At 35.8% G+C, this 18308-nt stretch overlaps 1 protein-coding gene across 3 annotated transcripts in view; it reads left to right on the forward strand.

Moving 5' to 3' along the window:
- TNPO1 (transportin 1) overlaps nt 1–18308 on the forward strand; it is a 50770-nt gene that overhangs the window by 17138 nt on the left and 15324 nt on the right. For all 3 annotated transcript variants that reach the window (XR_015742285.1, XM_087927136.1, XM_026718177.2), the window contains exons 9-18: nt 1332–1450; nt 2676–2736; nt 3553–3721; nt 4339–4491; nt 11197–11422; nt 11817–11988; nt 12638–12724; nt 13187–13294; nt 13477–13635; nt 13719–13806. Coding sequence is in view for 2 of the 3 variants with exons in the window: in XM_087927136.1 (XP_087783262.1) it covers nt 1332–1450; nt 2676–2736; nt 3553–3721; nt 4339–4491; nt 11197–11422; nt 11817–11988; nt 12638–12724; nt 13187–13294; nt 13477–13635; nt 13719–13806 (1342 nt within the window). In the remaining variant the exon portion in view is untranslated. The remainder of the gene's footprint in view (nt 1–1331; nt 1451–2675; nt 2737–3552; nt 3722–4338; nt 4492–11196; nt 11423–11816; nt 11989–12637; nt 12725–13186; nt 13295–13476; nt 13636–13718; nt 13807–18308) is intronic.

Here is an 18308-nt window from a genome sequence, read left to right on the forward strand (position 1 = left end):
ATTGCTTTTAAAGGAATAAGCAATTACACATAGCTTTCTGTTGATATTGCTTTGTCTTGTGTTCTGGAATAAGTTTAACTGAAGAATTACCATTGTTCTTCAGCTTACTTGAGCTGGGTATCAAATGCCTGGATCATAAGTATGTAACTGCAGGGATGTTGTGACAATGGAATTCTGATGATTGGGTCATAAGTCCCCCTTGTTCAGCACTGTCATAACTTTGAGCTGTTGATGAACAAAGTGGTCATAGTCTAAGGATTACTTTAATATAAAACATTACAAGTTGTTACTATGAATACACAGATTTAAATATTGCCTGCACATTGTCTCATGCTTTATTTTTTAACATATTTGATTGCAGAGAGAAATCTTGGTGTGAGCTAAGCCATAGTTAGTTATGACCTGCAGTGATCAGCAATCATTTCTGTAACTACAGCAATTAGGTTTCCAATTATTAGTGACAACATTATGAAAATAGATGGTTGCTTTATATTAAGTTTGATGAGAATTTCATTTAAATTGTGTGTTTAAGGTAAACTTTTCTACTTGCTATATTGAAATACAACCAAAAATCCATTTACATTTCAGTATGTGGGTTTTTTCTGATCGTACAGTGAGGTTCCAAATTAAAACTATGTTTTGGAGAACTATATACAAAAACATGACATCAAATACTGTACAAACCCCATTATATTAATAAAATTACTTGCAACAAATGAACATGCTTTGCAGTTTTAAATAAAATGTGCATGAAAACAATGTTTGTGACAGCAAAATTTTTCTGGCAAATTTTAAAAACTATTCTTAGTTAGAAATTACACAAACTCTATGTGCTTAAAAAGTGAACAACTGAGGAAACAAATACCTATATGTGAACCAGCACAAAACATTCCACTTTTCAAACTTTGTAATATAATAATAGGCAGTCAAGAAAATCAGTTTGTAATACAATAAATATTTTAAAATTACCAATACAGTACAGGGCACATGCGATATTTGGTTATTCAATAATAAAATGGGGGGAGTCTAGGAAAACAACAAACAATACTGATTCTTGTTTCTAAGAGAATTGGCAGAATTCTGAAAATAAAAATGTTATTAAATGTTGAGGAATTGGAGATTAAGACAAATTTGCATAAGATAAAAGGAGAGTTGCATTTTAAGCAGCTAGAATAAAGAGAATAGTATCTGTGATCTATAGTTACATTAAAACCAATTTTTCCAAATTATCCACATGATAATAGAATGTTATATGAAAGGGTTTTAATTACACTGTATTTTCAAATGTACCCAGTTTCTGTTTCTTTTTACTTTCTTACCATAATATGTAGTACATGCTGCAAAGAACTCAGGACCAAGATGAAAATGTGGCTTTGGAGGCTTGTGAATTCTGGTTGACTTTGGCTGAACAGCCAATTTGTAAAGATGTATTGTATCGGCATCTTACAAAGTAAGTTAATTTTCCCCTTAATATTATATTGGCTTATTTGAAATGTGTGTACATGTTTAACTCAGTCTTTAAAAACATTTAAAATTGTTTCATGAATCTTGTAAAGTCATTATTTGGAACATTTAAATTGAGATGGCAGTTGTACCTATGTACTTACCCAGGAACACATACAAACTTGATACATTTTTTTGTGTGCTAATAGTTTTTATGAAAGTTGTAAAAGCCAGTAATATCAGTGAGAAATTTCATGTGGTACAATCAAGGGAATGTCTGTTTCTCCATGAAAATACTTTATGCTTTTTCCATACTGTATAACACAACTGCACACCAATTAACTCTCATTTGTTTAAAACAATTTCTGTGTTGTATAAACTGAATGTAATTACTTCTTTTATCCAAGGAAAGAAGCTATATTTGTGAGGGAGTCAAATTTTCTTTTCCTATTTATTTAACAAATGTTTGTATCCTGGTTGGTTAACAGTATAAATAAAGTCTCAATCAAAATAACAGTAAATACAATCAAGCCAAAGCATCCATTTCCTTTTTTCTCTGAAAGCCGTGCAGGACAATTCCATCTTTATTAGTTATTGGAAAACCATTGGATGAATACCTGATAGATGGCCCCAGGAAGAGACTGTTGTTGTACCCTCACTTTTCTAAAATTGTCGATTTATTAATAATTTATGCAGCAAAAAACATATTAGAAAAATTACATTTGAAAGAAATCATCCTGAAAACAACTGATACCCAAGTTTTACATGGAATACATAAATTAAAACTAGCACTTTGAATTGCACCTATCAATAATTAGCAGCAAATACAGGGCCTGCAACTATGTGCAATCATAGTTCATTTGGCTGAGATATGTATGTATGTATATGTATGTACGTACGTACGTACGTGTTTCTATGCATATGTATAACCAAAGAAACTTTAATATCCTGAAATGGCATCCAGTGGAATATTTTATATTTCAAATATTCTAAAATGATAGTTCATGATTTTAAAACATGCTAATTTTAATTTGATTTGAAATAAATCCATGTCTTAGAAATCCAGGCTCAAATCTTTGACTATTAAAGTGGGCAGACATTATCTCGGCATTTTCTCTTAAATAATTTGCATGAGTTTGATTCATATTTGAAAATTTTAAAGAATGTGAACTCCTGCTTACACAACTTTAGGAATTGATGTTCCATAATTTAATTAATTTTTTTCTATGTAGGTTGATACCTGTCCTTGTAAATGGTATGAAATATTCAGAAATAGATATCATTCTGCTGAAGGTAGGAATAACTATACTTTGCCTCCAATACCTATGAATTTTTTTTATTTCTATACATCAAGCAAAATGTGACATGTACAGAGCTATATCCCTTTTTGTTGAAATTAGCACTTATATACCAATATATTTTGAAGAGATACTGTTGTACATAGAAGTTATTAACTTCTGATCAAAATACATGATTCGATGACTTCCTGAGTGAACCAAAGCTGAGACAGCTTCTATGTGATAAAAAGTGAAACCAATATCTATCAATTTGATTGCATACTTGTTTTTTATTTAAGGTTACTTACAAATACAAAATTATATACTATATACAGGTTGTGCCAATTTTGATTCATTTAGGGATGATCAGAAGTATAATAGCAATAGCACTTGGACTTATATACCATTTTACAGTGTTTTACAGCCCTCTCTAAGCGGTTTACAGAGTCAGCATATTTCCCCAACAATTTGGGTCCTCATTTTACTCACCTCAGAAGGGTGGAGGACTAAATCAACCTTGAGCCGGTCAGGATCAAACTCCTGGAGTGAGCAGTGTGTTAACCTGCTATACTACATTCTAGCCACTGCGCCACTATGGCCCAGGTTATCCAAATTTTTGCCTGTAACTTTTAAGTGTAGAATTGTATTATTAATAATTATCCGTGGTTTTTAGTAACATTTTGTAAGTTATTTGCTACTTTATACTTAATCATTGCAAATTTAAACACATTTGGTGTTTTAACTGAGCATCTAAAAGTTTTTTTAAAAAACACTTGATATAGCATAGAAAAGCCTTTCTTTCTTTATAGTTTGCTCTTTGGTTTGATAATAGGGAGATGTTGAGGAAGATGAAGCAATTCCAGATAGTGAACAAGATATAAGGCCTCGGTTTCACCGTTCACGAACAGTAGCTCAGCAGCATGAAGAAGATGGTATTGAAGATGAGGAAGATGAGGAAGATGAGCTTGATGATGATGACACTATTTCTGACTGGAACTTAAGTATGCCACTTTTCTAACTGAAATGTAAAACATATGAATATACCTGTATATTAAGCTTAATTTAAGAATTGGTCAGAAGTTAGGTATATTACATGGTTGCATTGAATATGAGATTTGGGTGCCATGATGTTATTTATATTTCATGTTAATGCCCCGAGTCTTCCCCAAATTAAGGGATTACAGGGTTCTAATTGTTGGTTGCATTGTATACTGCCCAGATTTATGTTGTTAGTGAAATGGGTAACTGATCAATAATAAATAAAATATTGATTGCAAAGCTGTAAGGGATTAAACTCAACAGAAAATCTGGAGCACTTTTCCCAACTACAATATTTAAAAGGCATATACTTGTGCACTCTTTTCTTTCCATTTAATAAAATGTAGTAGTCTGAAAATGGGCTAACAGACTCCTGAATGTTTTGCCACCACAAACAGGCCTTCTCATACAATGTTTAGAATGGTAGGTTAATTTTAAGTCCTTTGTATTTTATTCTTTGTTACAATTTCCTCATAATTTTCAACAAATAGCAAATTGGTTAATTCTGCAAAATGAAGTGGAGGGAGGTTTTGAAAGCATAATAGACCATACAAAATATGTATATGTTACATTTCTTTAGGGAAATGTTCAGCTGCTGCCCTTGATGTTCTTGCCAATGTATTCCGTGAAGAGCTGCTGCCACATATTTTGCCCCTTCTAAAAGAACTGCTTTTTCATCCAGAATGGGTGGTGAAAGAATCAGGCATCCTTGTTCTAGGAGCAATTGCTGAAGGTAAATGATGTTTGAGGTTCCTGTTGTACTTCGTTACTATTCATGGGGAAAAGAAACTCATAAATCTAAACAAGGTGTTTCACACAGAATATATTCCTGCTGCAAAAAAATATGAGAATGAAACATGCAAGAATAAGTGATGTGATGGCTTCAGTTATATGTATTATATATAATTTAATAACACTTTAGTGAGATACTAGAGAAATAATCTTAAATCTACCTGGAAACAAATTTGAAAAAGTTATTGTGGGTGATAGCAATTAAATGGTCTCATTCAAAAATACTAGTTTATACAGATATAGAGCTTCTTAGACACATGGGATGTCTTCTGTTTCAAATTACACTCTCCTGCACACATGCTCCAATGCCCCCATCCCGGATACCTTGGTAAAAACAATAGTGTTGGAGGTGGACAACCAAATGTACCTGGGTTGTTGTGGCTCTTCTCTGCAATTTGGCTGCTTTTGTTTGCTGCCAGTTAATGAGCACAAAAGAGAAGGAGGAAATTTCTCTAATGGTTGAATTAATACCTGCCTATTTAGATGTGAGTAAATGTGCAAAGTGACATGTGAGAGTAATGAGTTATGGAGACAGAAAAAGGATGGTTTTGGCATTTCCTCATCAGTAGTGGTATTCTTGTCCTTATCTTTTGTTCAGAAATGTGCAAAACCCTTGACAAATAATATAGTTCCCGTCCAGATTGTGCTTATTGACAGCTCTTCTTGACAAGGAAAGGCTCTTTAATAATGTTCTTCATGGTCCCTTTTGTAAGAAATACCTACCTTAGTGAAAAGATGAGTCCCCCCCTCTTAGTTTAATATAGCAAAAGAGGTTAAGTCTCATTTCTCTAAATACTATGTGCATTCTAAAGTCTAGAAGCAGGGAAAAAAAATAAAAAATAGAGGAAGTAATTTTGTTTCTTTTCAATTCCACATCAGAATTGTTTTCAACTAAGTTATTTTTCAGCATAATGGATTAATATATTTTTTCATTCTGTTAATCATGTTTCTCAGACACTGCATGGACAAGTCCCTGTAATTTTTTTGGCAAGGTTTTTTCAGAAGTGGTTTGTCACTGCTTCTTTCCTAGGGCTGAGAGAAAATGACTAGCCTAAGATTACCCAGGTGGTTTTGTTCCTAAACAGGGATTAGAATTTGCAAGTCCTCAAGCTGACACCCAACTTTCTTTGTAACTGATGATGCAAAACTGTGAACAGTGACCCCTTCTCTGGCTTGTATATCACAGACAATTGGCTTTTATTCCCTAGCGGGCGCTATTTAGATTGTTAACTGACATTCTGGATATACATTTAAAATTATTTAAATCGGCATTGATAGGATTGTTGGATGCCAAAGAGGCATTTGATCTGGTTAAATTGAAATTTTGAAGCAAGTTTTTAAATATGGACTTCTTGCATTTTTATTATGTGAATTACTATGGACTTCAGTTACTACAAAGAGTTGTATCTTTATCTGTTCAGAATCTTATTAAATTTGTCATCTTTATTTTCATTTTTTATTTCATATTAGAACTATTGTTCTGCCATTTCAGAAAAATGGAAGACACATTGGGTATAAGAATGTCTGATTTTCAACCCAGATTGTTATTGCCCTTTGAAATGATTATTCTGGTGTTGGGGTAATTAGCAAGAAAAGAATTAATGTTTATGTTTACATTAATTGGAGAGAAAGGGATTACAAGAAAGTAAGCTGGCAATCCTTGCAACCATTTGTTTAGCGATCATTGGAAGTTACAATGTCATTGAAAAAAAGTTACATACAACTGGTTCTTGTGCTTATGACCATTGCAGTATCCCCATAGTCACTTGATCAAATTCAGGTGCTGGGCAACAGACAAGTATATACAACAGTTGCAGCATCCCATAATCATGCAATTATGGAAGATTTGCAATCTTCCCAGCAGGGTTCTGACAAGTAAAATCAATAGGGGAAGCAGGATTTGCTTAATAACTGCTTAGCTATGTATCTTTGTTCCTCCCTTCCTTCCTTCCAACAGTTCTCTATATTTTTTCCTATGAAAATTACAGCTGTGATAGATATCATTTGGCATATATTTTTATTTCATATTGTCTAGAAAATTCAGTAAGAAAATCTATAGTCACAACTACAAAGGTATTATGTGATTTATTTGATATCACAGTAGGGACTTAGGACTATTTGTCAAAAATAGTTGTACTGGAGGACTTCCGGTGGCATTTCTGGCGAAGATGGACCAGAGACCGCAATCGTGTGGTCCATGACCCACCTTGTAGGGGTGGGGGAAGAGGGGGAGACTGCCAGCTGGGTGGAGGGGAGCCATATCTCCCCTGCCTGGCTTGGTACACTCCCCTAGAAGCGACAGTTTAATGGCTGCCCTGAAGATGGGAAGTCGCCAGGATTTTTAAGTTTTGTGCTGTAGAGTGGAAATGGTGAACGGCATATAACTGGATAAAAGACTTTTTTTTTTGAAAAGCCAGAAAGAAAGAATTCTCGTTCGGAAGAATGGTCGCTGCAAACTGGGAATAAGAGGAAAACATAAGGTAAAGGAAAAAACGGAAATAAAAGAATTATATGAAATTAGCGATTAAATTTGGACTAATATAGAGAATTGGACATTAATTAGGCATTGGATAAAATGCTGGACTTATTTGGAATGGATGAAATTTAACATTAATACTATGGAAAAGAGAATTAAAAATAAGAGCATTTTGAAAAGAAAGTGATATAGAGCACCAACTAATGGTTAAAGATTTTCCTCTTTTATATTTTTATGGAAAATTACTGGTCGCATAAACATTTGAAAGAGAGAAGAAATGGAATAAAAGATTATTAATACAACAAAAACCCGGAAGTTTAAAAAACAAGAGGGGACTATAAAATATAAAAGAATACAATATTTTGGGACTGCTGGAGGTTGACTGTGACAAGAAAACAGAAGAAAGAGAAAGTGAGAGAAACTGAGACTTTTGGCAAGGACTACAATAGAAAAATTTGATCTTTAATAAAGAAATGGAAGAAATAAGCAAAGAATTTAAGTCGGAGCTGCAAACTGTGAGAGATATGTTAAAAGAAAGAATGAAATTGCTGGACACAATGATTAGTAAAGTAATGGCATCGCAGCTTGTAGAAGAACAAAGAAAGCCCAGAGACGACAAGTCGGAAGAGGGAAACAACAGCCCAGATGAATAAACAAGGACTATTGCCAAAGGATATAAAAGGATTTAAAATAGAAACATTAACAACAGAGACAACAAATAAAACAAATAAGGCTCCCAAGACTAAGAAGAAGAAGGAATTATATAAGAAGAAATCCCCCAAAAGAGAACTAGAAAACATGGCTGACAGGCAGAGGGGAATAAAAATAACACCAGAAGGAAAAAAGAAGAAAGCCCGGGGAAACTTAGAAAAGGGAAAGCTGGCTAAAATGAAAAGAAATAATAAAGCTGAAAAATTTAGAGATAAGCTTTAGGGATTTTATAAGGGGGATACCACATGGTATTTAGTTTAAAACTTGCTGGAAAATATTTTAGGATTATATAACTATGTATAACTATATAAAACTATATATAACTCTCTCTCTATACACACACACACACACACACACACACATGAGAATTACATGAATTATGCTGTTATGAACCCTTTCTTTGGAGGATTAAAAACAGGAATGGAAATGAATAAAAATATATAGATAAACTTTGGCAAAGGGGAAAGGAAGAAAAAATATGATTATTAATGATTATAAGTAAGGTGAAGATAAAATGAGATATATTAAGTTATCTTAGCAATTTACGGGGGGGGGATACTTTAAAATACATTCTAAAATATACAGTTGATTATTTAATGGATATTACAAAATGTATAATGAAAGTATTTTATTATGATAAAAGTAGGGGAATGAAAAATACCATGTGGATCCTAAATATATTGGTTTTATTTTACTTTTACTCTTTTTAGATTGTTTATTATGCACTGCTCAAAAAAATAAAGGGAACACAAAAATAAGACATTCTGGATCTGAATGAATGAAATATTCTTATTAAATACTTTGTTAATTACATAGTTGAATGTGCTGACAACAAAATCACACAAAAATTATCAATGGAAATCAAATTTAGCAATCTGTGGAGGTTTGGATTTGCAGTTACACTCAAAATTAAAGTGGAAAAAAACACTACAGGCTGATCCAACTTTGATGTAGTGTCCTTAAAACAAGTCAAAATGAGGTTCAGTAGTGTGTGTGGCCTCCACGTGCCTGTATGACCTACAACTCCTGGGCATGCTCCTGATGAGGTGGTGGATGGTCTTCTGAGGGATCTCCTCTCACACCTGCACTAAAGCATCCCCCAACTCCTGGACAGTCTGTGGTGCAATGTGGTGTTGGTGGATGGAGCGAGACATGATGTCCCAGATGTGTTCAGTTGGATTCAGGTTTGGGGAACGGGCGGGCCAATCCATAGCATCAATGCCTTCGTCTTGCAGGAGCTGCTGACACATTCCAGCCACATGAGGTCTAGCATTGTCTTGCATTAGGAGGAACCCAGGGCCAACCGCACCAGCATATGGTCTCACAAGGGTCTGAGGATCTCATCTTGGTACCTAATGGCAGTCAGGCTACCTCTGGCGAGCACATGGAGGGCTGTGCGGCCCCCTAAAAAAATGCCACCCCACACCATTACTGACCCACTGCCAAGCTGGTCATGCTGGAGGATGTTGCAGGTAGCAGAACGTTCTCCACGGCGCTTCCATACCCTGTCACGTCTGTCACATATGCTCAGTGTGAACCTGCTTTCATCTGTGAAGAGCACAGGGCACCAGTGGCGGATTTGCCAATCTTGGTGTTCTCTGGCAAATGCCAAACGTCCTGCATGGTGTTGGGCTGTCAGCACAACCCCCACCTGTGGATGTCGGGCCCTCATACCATCCTCATGGAGTCTTTTTCTGACCATTTGAGCGGCCACATGCACATTTGTGGCCCTCTGGAGGTCATTTTGCAGGGCTCTGGCAATGCTCCTGTCCCTCCTTGTACAAAGGCAGAGGTAGCGGTCCTGATGCTGAGTGGTTGCCCTCCTATGGCCTCCTCCACGTCTCCTGATGTACTGGCTTGTCTCCTGGTAGCGCCTCCATGCTCTGGACACTACGCTGACAGACACAGCAAACCTTCTTGCTACAGCTCGCATTGATGTGCCATCCTGGATGAGCTGCACTACCTGAGCCACTTGTGTGGGTTGTAGACTCCGTCTCATGCTACCACTAGAGTGAAAGCACTGCCAGCATTCAAAAGTGACCAAACCATCAGCCAGAAAGCATAGGAACTGAGAAGTGGTCTGTGGTCACCACCTGCAGAACCACTCCTTTATTGGGGATGTCTTGCTAACTGCCTATGCTTTCCACCTGTTGTCTATTCCATTTGCACAACAGCATGTGAAATTGATTGTCAATCAGTGTTGCTACCTAAGTGGACAGTTTGATTTCACAGAAGTGTGATTGACTTGGAGTTACATTGTGTTGTTTAAGTGTTCCCTTTATTTTTTTGAGCAGTGTATATCGGCTTAGAGAAAATTAAGGATAATAATGATGTGTAATGTAAAATAAAATAGGTGGTAAGCTGAAAATGGAAATAATAGGGGATAAAGTATTGAAAACCTGTGTGTGGATGAAATGATATTGATATTGAACTAATGAATTGAAATACGAAATGCAAATTTATTTAAAGATGAGTGAAATGGATAATAATATTGAGATGATATTGTATAAGATTAATGGAAATGAAAGTTTGACTATTGACAAGTGTTATAATCCAGAATCATGTTGCCCATGTGAAGAGATGTGTAAAAATAAAAAAATAAAACACTTTTTATAATAAAAAATAGTTGTACTGTATTTCCAGCATTAAAGGCTGCATGGTACATTTGAAAATTATGGAACAAAAGTAGCCTTTCAGTCCTTACCACATAACAAATTTAACTATGAAACAATCCCAACTTGAAAATGTCAATGCAATTTTTTTTTTGGAAATCATGGACAAGCGGAACAATTTATTTTAATTATTGCAAGAAGAATTTGAGTGATTAAAACCCAAAATATCAGTATTTATTAAAATATTGCTTTATTTCACAAGTTAGTCCTTGATGCATTTGAAATGTTTGAAGACTCAAATTGTCAGATTTGAAATGTATTTTAGATGATTATATGACTACTGTATTTTTATAAACAAATAAAACTAATGTGGATATAATTATTGGCAATAATTTGAAGAAAGAATTAGAATAGTAATAGGAAATTGATGGCTAATGAACATAAAGTTATATTAAATATCTTTTATGTGCTTGTAAGCTGAGACTAATTCAGTAAAATATTTTATTTCATATTTGTTATTCACAACAAAATATAATTCAAAATAGTACGTGTCATATGTTTGAAGTATGAAATTGGTATTGAGATACTTAATAATATACAAACTTGTTATTTTACTAGTCTGTTTTGGTTTAATATCAATACATTTGATAATGTTTAATACATTTTTTAATACATCTCATACATTTTAATGTTGCAAGCTGCCTAGAGTTGCCTGTGCAGCAACTTTACTAAGTTGGTATATTGACTACCTGTAATAGTAATAGTAGTAGTAGTAGCAACACTATATAATTATCAGATTGTTAAACTATTTCTTACTTCTTTCTTATTTCATTTCATATTCCTACAGGTTGTATGCAGGGTATGATTCCATATCTTCCCGAGCTAATCCCTCACCTTATTCAGTGCCTCTCTGATAAAAAGGCTCTTGTGCGCTCCATTACTTGCTGGACTCTTAGTCGCTATGCACATTGGGTAGTCAGTCAACCCCCAGACACATACTTGAAGCCATTAATGACTGAGTTGCTAAAGCGTATCCTTGATAGTAACAAGAGAGTACAAGAAGCTGCCTGCAGGTAGGTCACAGTATAGAAATGCGAGCCATGGCTCTCAAGGTACATAGTACAGTCTACAGTATTGTTTTATTTATTTTTGTTGAGTAGCTCATTTCTAGTTGACTGGAAAAGCCATTTGAGATGATTTTTAACCATTCTCCTGTAATTATATTTGCTTTTAACAGCTACATTCATTTTTGTTAAATATATAAAAGGATTAAGCTAAATAAGTTCTATTCTAGCCATTAGAATTAGAATATACTGAACAGAAATCTTATAATAATTCCTCATGTCCATCAGAAACTTTGGTTCCCTATATAGTGTTAATAGATTTTAAAAAGGATTTACTGTTTTATTTAAGTGGGAAAAGTACATTCCTTCATGATGTAGACTAATGTTTTCTTTTGCCTTTTAGTGCCTTTGCTACTCTAGAAGAGGAGGCTTGTACAGAGCTTGTTCCTTATCTTGCTTATATACTTGATACTTTGGTATTTGCATTTAGTAAATACCAACATAAGAATCTGCTCATTCTTTATGATGCTATAGGAACTTTAGCAGATTCTGTAGGCCATCATCTAAACAAACCAGTAAGTATCGCCCCAAGTTAAGTTGAGGTAAGATGGGCATCCTATAAATTTTATAAATAAATTGTATATCTGAATTCTCTAAAAAATCTTGACTATTCATTTCTTTATCAAGCATTCATTCTAGATAAGTATTTTTGGAGATTTCTTGCCCAAGTTATTCATTGCTTTATTAATGGATTTTTTTTCCTTTTTTTTTCTTTTTGCTTTATATTAGGCTCTTAAGAAACATTATAAAATCTGACTTGTTCATGAATTGAATACTATCTAAAGCTTTAAAAAGTATGCCTAGATGTTTTTCTTATAATTGTTCAAATGCTTCAGTGATAATCTCCATTATTTTGTCATAACTACAAGGAAGAAAGCAGCAAGGCTGGAACCAGTGATTCTTAGTGATTACTGTTCCAATCATTACTGGAATAGATAGGACCTTTTTGTAAACACACCTTTCCTGCCCAAGGCCAACAAGTGACTGTAAACTATATGTTAATTTGGGAGTGGGAGAAGAATTTTATAGTCTAAATTGCTAAGAATACTGTTGGAGAGTGGGCAATTCAACTGTTGTCAGTTAAGGGAATCTACATAACTGCTAAAAAAAACCTAAATAAAGTTTTGTAGAGCATAAATTCTGTGAATTTTTCATTGTCTACAGGAATACATCCAGATGCTTATGCCTCCATTAATCCAAAAATGGAACATGTTAAAGGATGAAGATAAAGATCTTTTCCCTTTATTAGAGGTAATTCATGCTGTTGTTAGAAATAGTTCTTTTGACTTTTATAAATCTTCACTGTTTAAATTTTCTTCCTTTTGATGCCAGCTTTTAACAGGGAAATTGAGGTATCCTAATTCTGCATCTATATAATTAGGACTAAGACCCATTCGCTTCATGAAGATCTTTTGACAAGACCTGATATGATTGCACCATAATGTGGCAGTTCTGAGGATTTTCTAGGAATTAGCTTTCTGAATGTGTTTCTGAAGGAACTGTAGAATTAAACTGCAAAGAATCAATAGAGAGTTCTTCTGGTCTTGTGTGTTGAAGCATTATGATTATGTCCCTGCACAGTTTCTTAATCTGTGAATACATGAGCTTATTTTATCTCAAATTTTTCTCTTTTAAACAGAATTAATGTAGCAAATATCTTAGACACTATGTAATTGGGTACACATGTTCCTTAATTTGTCTCCTGTATTTCAGTGCCTGTCTTCTGTTGCCACTGCCTTGCAATCTGGCTTCCTTCCATACTGTGAACCTGTCTACCAGCGCTGTGTGAATCTGGTACAAAAGACTCTTGCACAAGCCATGGTATTTTCTGTTACCAGTTTTCATACCATTAGGAAATGTAGATTCAGTGGGATTTAAACTCCTTGATTGGTCATAAAATCCTTTGATCAATTTGCTGGTTTGGGGGATAAAAACTAATGAAAATTATACACTGTAATGTTGCATACTTAAATCTTTTAAACAATGATTGTTTTTTTTCCTAGTTGCATAATGCTCAACCAGACCAGTATGAAGCTCCAGATAAAGATTTCATGATTGTGGCTCTTGATTTACTAAGTGGTTTAGCTGAAGGACTTGGAGGCAACATTGAACAATTAGTGGCTCGGAGCAATATCCTGACACTGATGTACCAGTGTATGCAGGTGAGATAAATAATCTCATTCTCTTGCCTTGATGCTGTTTTTATTTTCTAAATAAAAGCAAAGGCTTTTTTCTTTCCTCTTAGGATAAAATGCCTGAGGTACGACAGAGTTCTTTTGCCTTGCTAGGGGATTTGACAAAGGCATGTTTTCAGCATGTGAAGCCCTGCATTGGTAGGTAATTTAATACTGCAAACTCTTATGTATAGTTTGAACTGCCAACTCATATTCATTGTGTTTTATAATTTGATATTAAAAGTCCTTTATATTCTTAAATTGATAATGATGGCTGGAGTAATAGAAAATTGCCATACATATATGTATACATTTATGGCTTGGACCTGTTTATAGTGCTTTTATTACCAATGTGCCATGGTGGGGAGAAATATTTTGTGGATTATTTCAGTGAATAAATTCTCATCTAGAATAATGAGAAAGAGGTGCTTGGTTCCTATGTATTTGCTTCACTGTCTTTCTGCCTTGGCTTAAAAGAAATCTAGTTTAATACTGATGTATATTTTCTTCAAGTCTGTAAAGTTTCCTGTCCCGTAATCAATATAATGATTGTAAACTCTCCATTAACCTGCAGTACTATGGCTTACAATGTGATCTGAGTTTCATTTGCATCTTGCTAATAAATAAATAAATTCTGACAAAACAAACAACACACAAGGTGTTCTACACACCTGTGTTTATTGAATATGTAATACTCACTATATTTGTTAGAAAACATTTGAGAAGTTTTCATTTATTAACTAGATTGCCTCCTTTAGCAGCAGTGATTCCAGCCAAATGTTTTTTATACATTACCCGTTGAGCACTGTCACACATTGGCCTCATAGTATTTTGGCCCATTCTTCCTTAAAACACTACTTCCACTCCTTGCTGTTTTAGGTTGCCTTGCACAAATTAGGAGCTAATTCAATAATTATTTATTTCCTACCTTTATTTGTTTTTCTCATAAATAATGCACAATGGTGAACAAGGTGGTTAATACTCCTTTTTCCTCCTATTTTCCTCAAAACAACTCTTGTTACATGCGTTGTGTTGAAAGAGAATAACTGCTGCAGTGACCCAGCTGACTTTCATGCTAAAGTGGGAGTAGAACTCAGCCTCCTAGGTAGCACCTTAACTACTTCACCAAATGGCCCACTGTACATGCCTTAAGTTTTGACACCCTAAGACAGTGCACATTCAACTCAAATCTAAAGCCAGCCTTGCATGAATTGCTTGCTTTTGAATTTCCTATAATGTTGTAATTGGGATGTGGTTGATGCACCTGTTTGGATATTTCCAAATGTAATATTTCTTCTGTCTTTGGTATTCTGATTTTATATATATATATAGAATCACTCTCGCATTGTGTCACTCCCATTCATATAAACTTCAATTCATAGACATTGTTCTGACCAAGGCTTCCTGAGACACCCACAAACACACATTAAATCCAAAACCCTTTTATTTTAGTTCAATGGTTATGAATTATCATCATTCACAGCCCATAATGAGTCTTAACGAGTTATAAATAGTCCTATGGAAGTCTGCCATTCTTCGGAAGAAGTCTCATAAGAACACACCTTTATATTTCTTGAAGTGCTGCCAAGACTAAAGTACCAATTAGTCTTTTAAAACCAAACTGAGCACAAATTCACCACAGAGCTTTCAGGTTCCAAACTGACCAGAGCGAACAACGTTGCTTCCTGCAAAGGTCCCTGTCCCTTTGCACTTCCTTTATATCTTATGGCAATCACCCCCAAGCCTTACTCCCGAGTTGCCCTTTTGTCTTAGCTGCTGTTGCCTTCTGGCAGCTCTGCGCACACTGGGAACAGGCTCCCCTTGTTCTTCTGCCTCGCTGCTGTCAGATTCTGGAGGCTCCGGAGTCAGCACATAACTCCCAGATGGACGCAGGACCATCATCCAAGTCCTCTCCAGACTCCCGGACTGGCCCATGTTCTTCCCCACTGTCCGATTCTGCTGTCTCCACAGGCTGCTGGCAGACCACAATAGACATATTCTGATGTGCTCTTGTAGGATTTGTTAGTACAATCCAGAATCCATTGTTCCTTCAGTGTTCGTGAGCCATTTGGATCATCAGGCTGCAAAGGAGCCCCAAACTATGATATTTCTAACATACATGTGATTGAGATGAGACCTTTTCAATGTAACACTGTTTCATTTTCTCCAGACATAATTTCACCATTCATGTCCAAATATTCTGTTTTGATCTATTCACAAATTGTTGTTCCAGTAGCCTATTAGATCATTCAGGTATAATTTGGTTGAGATAAATGACAATTTTCTGGAGAATATTCTTTCCTCCCAGTTACATAACTTTTATTCAGTGTTTCCCTAGCATTTATGAACAGTTAACATCAGGTCTGACATCTGACAATACAAAATTGATCTGGTCCTTCACTATAATCCTGGGATTTGGGATGGGAATCTCCCATAGTGTTGTATATTTTGCACACCACAGAGTTCTCCCTTGACTGGGCTAAATTCACTTAAAAATATGTGTTGTGAAGAGAAGGTTGAGGGTTCCATTAGTGGAATTCAATATTTGTGCATTTTAATGAGGAGACCTAGATTATCATCTGATTAATTTATACATACAACTCAATTTACTTAATAGGATTTCACATCTTCATGTAAATGATGAATATTACTTAGTGTGTTCAATAAAGGCATGGGAGTATTTTGTATAGTTGTATGTTAATCAGAATCTCTTATAAGACTTGGATCTGATCTCAGTGCAAGTCACAGTACTGATTACAAGCAAGATTAGAAATAGTTTTTAAGGATTACATGCAAGTTTATAAATAAATAGTTTTTAGGGGTCCACCAGCTTTCTCTTACAACTGTATATGGGTTATGTGTTCAGGGAGATTTTTGATAGCGATTGATTTATCATTTTGCTGACAGTTCTTTGTTGGCAATAGAAAAGTGAAGCATGGGCTAAGTGAATTGCCTCATGTTAAATAGTTTAACTGAGAACTTCACATCATTTGGTTGATAATAACAGTTAAATTTTTCTTTCAGTGGAGTAAAAGCAGAGTTGTTTCTCTCACTTGTTCTTGTAGGTATTAGTAAGAGATGGTAACAGTTGATAAATGAGATAGAACCAACTCCTCCTTCCAGTTAAATTTCTGCCATGTTCCAGTGCAGGGGTTGACAACCTGCTTTCGGCCCTCTGCTGCGGCTCACTGTGGGCTGATCACCCCACTGGCTGCCGCTCCCTTCCCAGTCATTTCTCGCCTGGCCTGAGAAGATTCTCTCCATATTCCAGAGCAGGAGCAAAGCACCCTGTACTTGCCTATGCACAGCAGCAGTATTCTGCCTTCATCACGGTACATTTGTGCTCAAGGCAGCCCTCACCTCCCACTGCTTTGGGTTTGGAGCTGTAAGCTACTTCGGGCTTGGAGCTGTTGCTGCTTCCATGGCCTGCCCGCTGCTCTCACAGTGCCTTGCACAGCACAGTGAAATTTAGTGCACCTCACAATGAGTGAGGCGGGTTCCCTCCTCCACCTGGAGCCCATTATGACGCAGAGCCACAATGCGACCCTGCCCCCACTCTCCCCTGGCAACAGCAGCAGCATCCACAGAGACACAGAGAGAGAGAGAGACCGAGAAAGAAAAAGACAGACAGACACACACACACATACACACAGGGAGAGAGAGAAGGTGAACACACTTGAAGCTGGGTGTGGCAAGAGGTGGCTGGGAGGGGAGGGGTGAGGTGGGGCCAGGTGGCAAATAACCTAACCAGTTCTCTGCCCTAATGACCAGCTGAGTAGGCATGGCTGGGGGGGTCATGTAATTGGGTGGGAGTAAGTGATGTCGAGTTGGCCACGTCCACCCAGTCACACCAGTTGTTAAATTATTGGCTCCTGGTGTTTTCTGTGGGAAACAGGTCCAAATGGCTCTTCGATTGTTTAAGGTTGCAGATCCCTGTCCCAGTGCCTAGGACTGCTGAAGACTGAGGAATGAATAGGAATAAATCCAAACATAAACACAGTGTACTACTTCTGTCTGTAGTGTTATTTATTGTTATCTCTTTAATGGGTGTGGATATATCTTAATTAAAGAATAACATACAATCTTGTTTATTTATTTTAATGTTTCCTTTAACAGTAATCACAACTGTTTCACTTGATCCATCCCTTATCTACACAGTTTTGAATCCTGATCACTGAACTTTGTTAAGTTAACTCCTCTAAATAGCTTTGGTTTAATTTTTTCCCATTTCTTGTCTTTTCTAAGTTAGAGAAGAAGTGAAGTGAAGAAAAATAACTTTGCCAAGCCACACTTACTATAGTCATACTTCTCTTATCATAGCTTCTTTGTTGCTCAATTTTTTTACCAATTAGTGTATTCTGCAAATTCTTCCTTTCTGATTCTATACGCATCAGTTGGATCATCAATTCTGTTTCTTCTCCTCTGGGGACCCTCTTTTCTTGCTTGGTAACTGCAGCCACTCCGCCTTGTTTCTTGGAAGCATGTATCATACCTCCAGTTGATTCAGAATCACCCAGCAGGAAGGATTTAAAAAAAACTGCTTTCCTTGACAATTCCTTCATAGAAATCTTGTTCCACCTCAAGTTAGATATGATTGCTCACAGGTATTCGAATTACACCAATAATTTCCTAAATGTCTGCAGGGCACTTCTAGTGCATTT

Source organism: Pseudonaja textilis, chromosome 2 (genome assembly GCF_049901715.1).
Source record: "Pseudonaja textilis isolate UNSWEBS1 chromosome 2, rPseTex1.2, whole genome shotgun sequence".
Taxonomy (NCBI): Eukaryota; Metazoa; Chordata; class Lepidosauria; order Squamata; family Elapidae; genus Pseudonaja; species Pseudonaja textilis.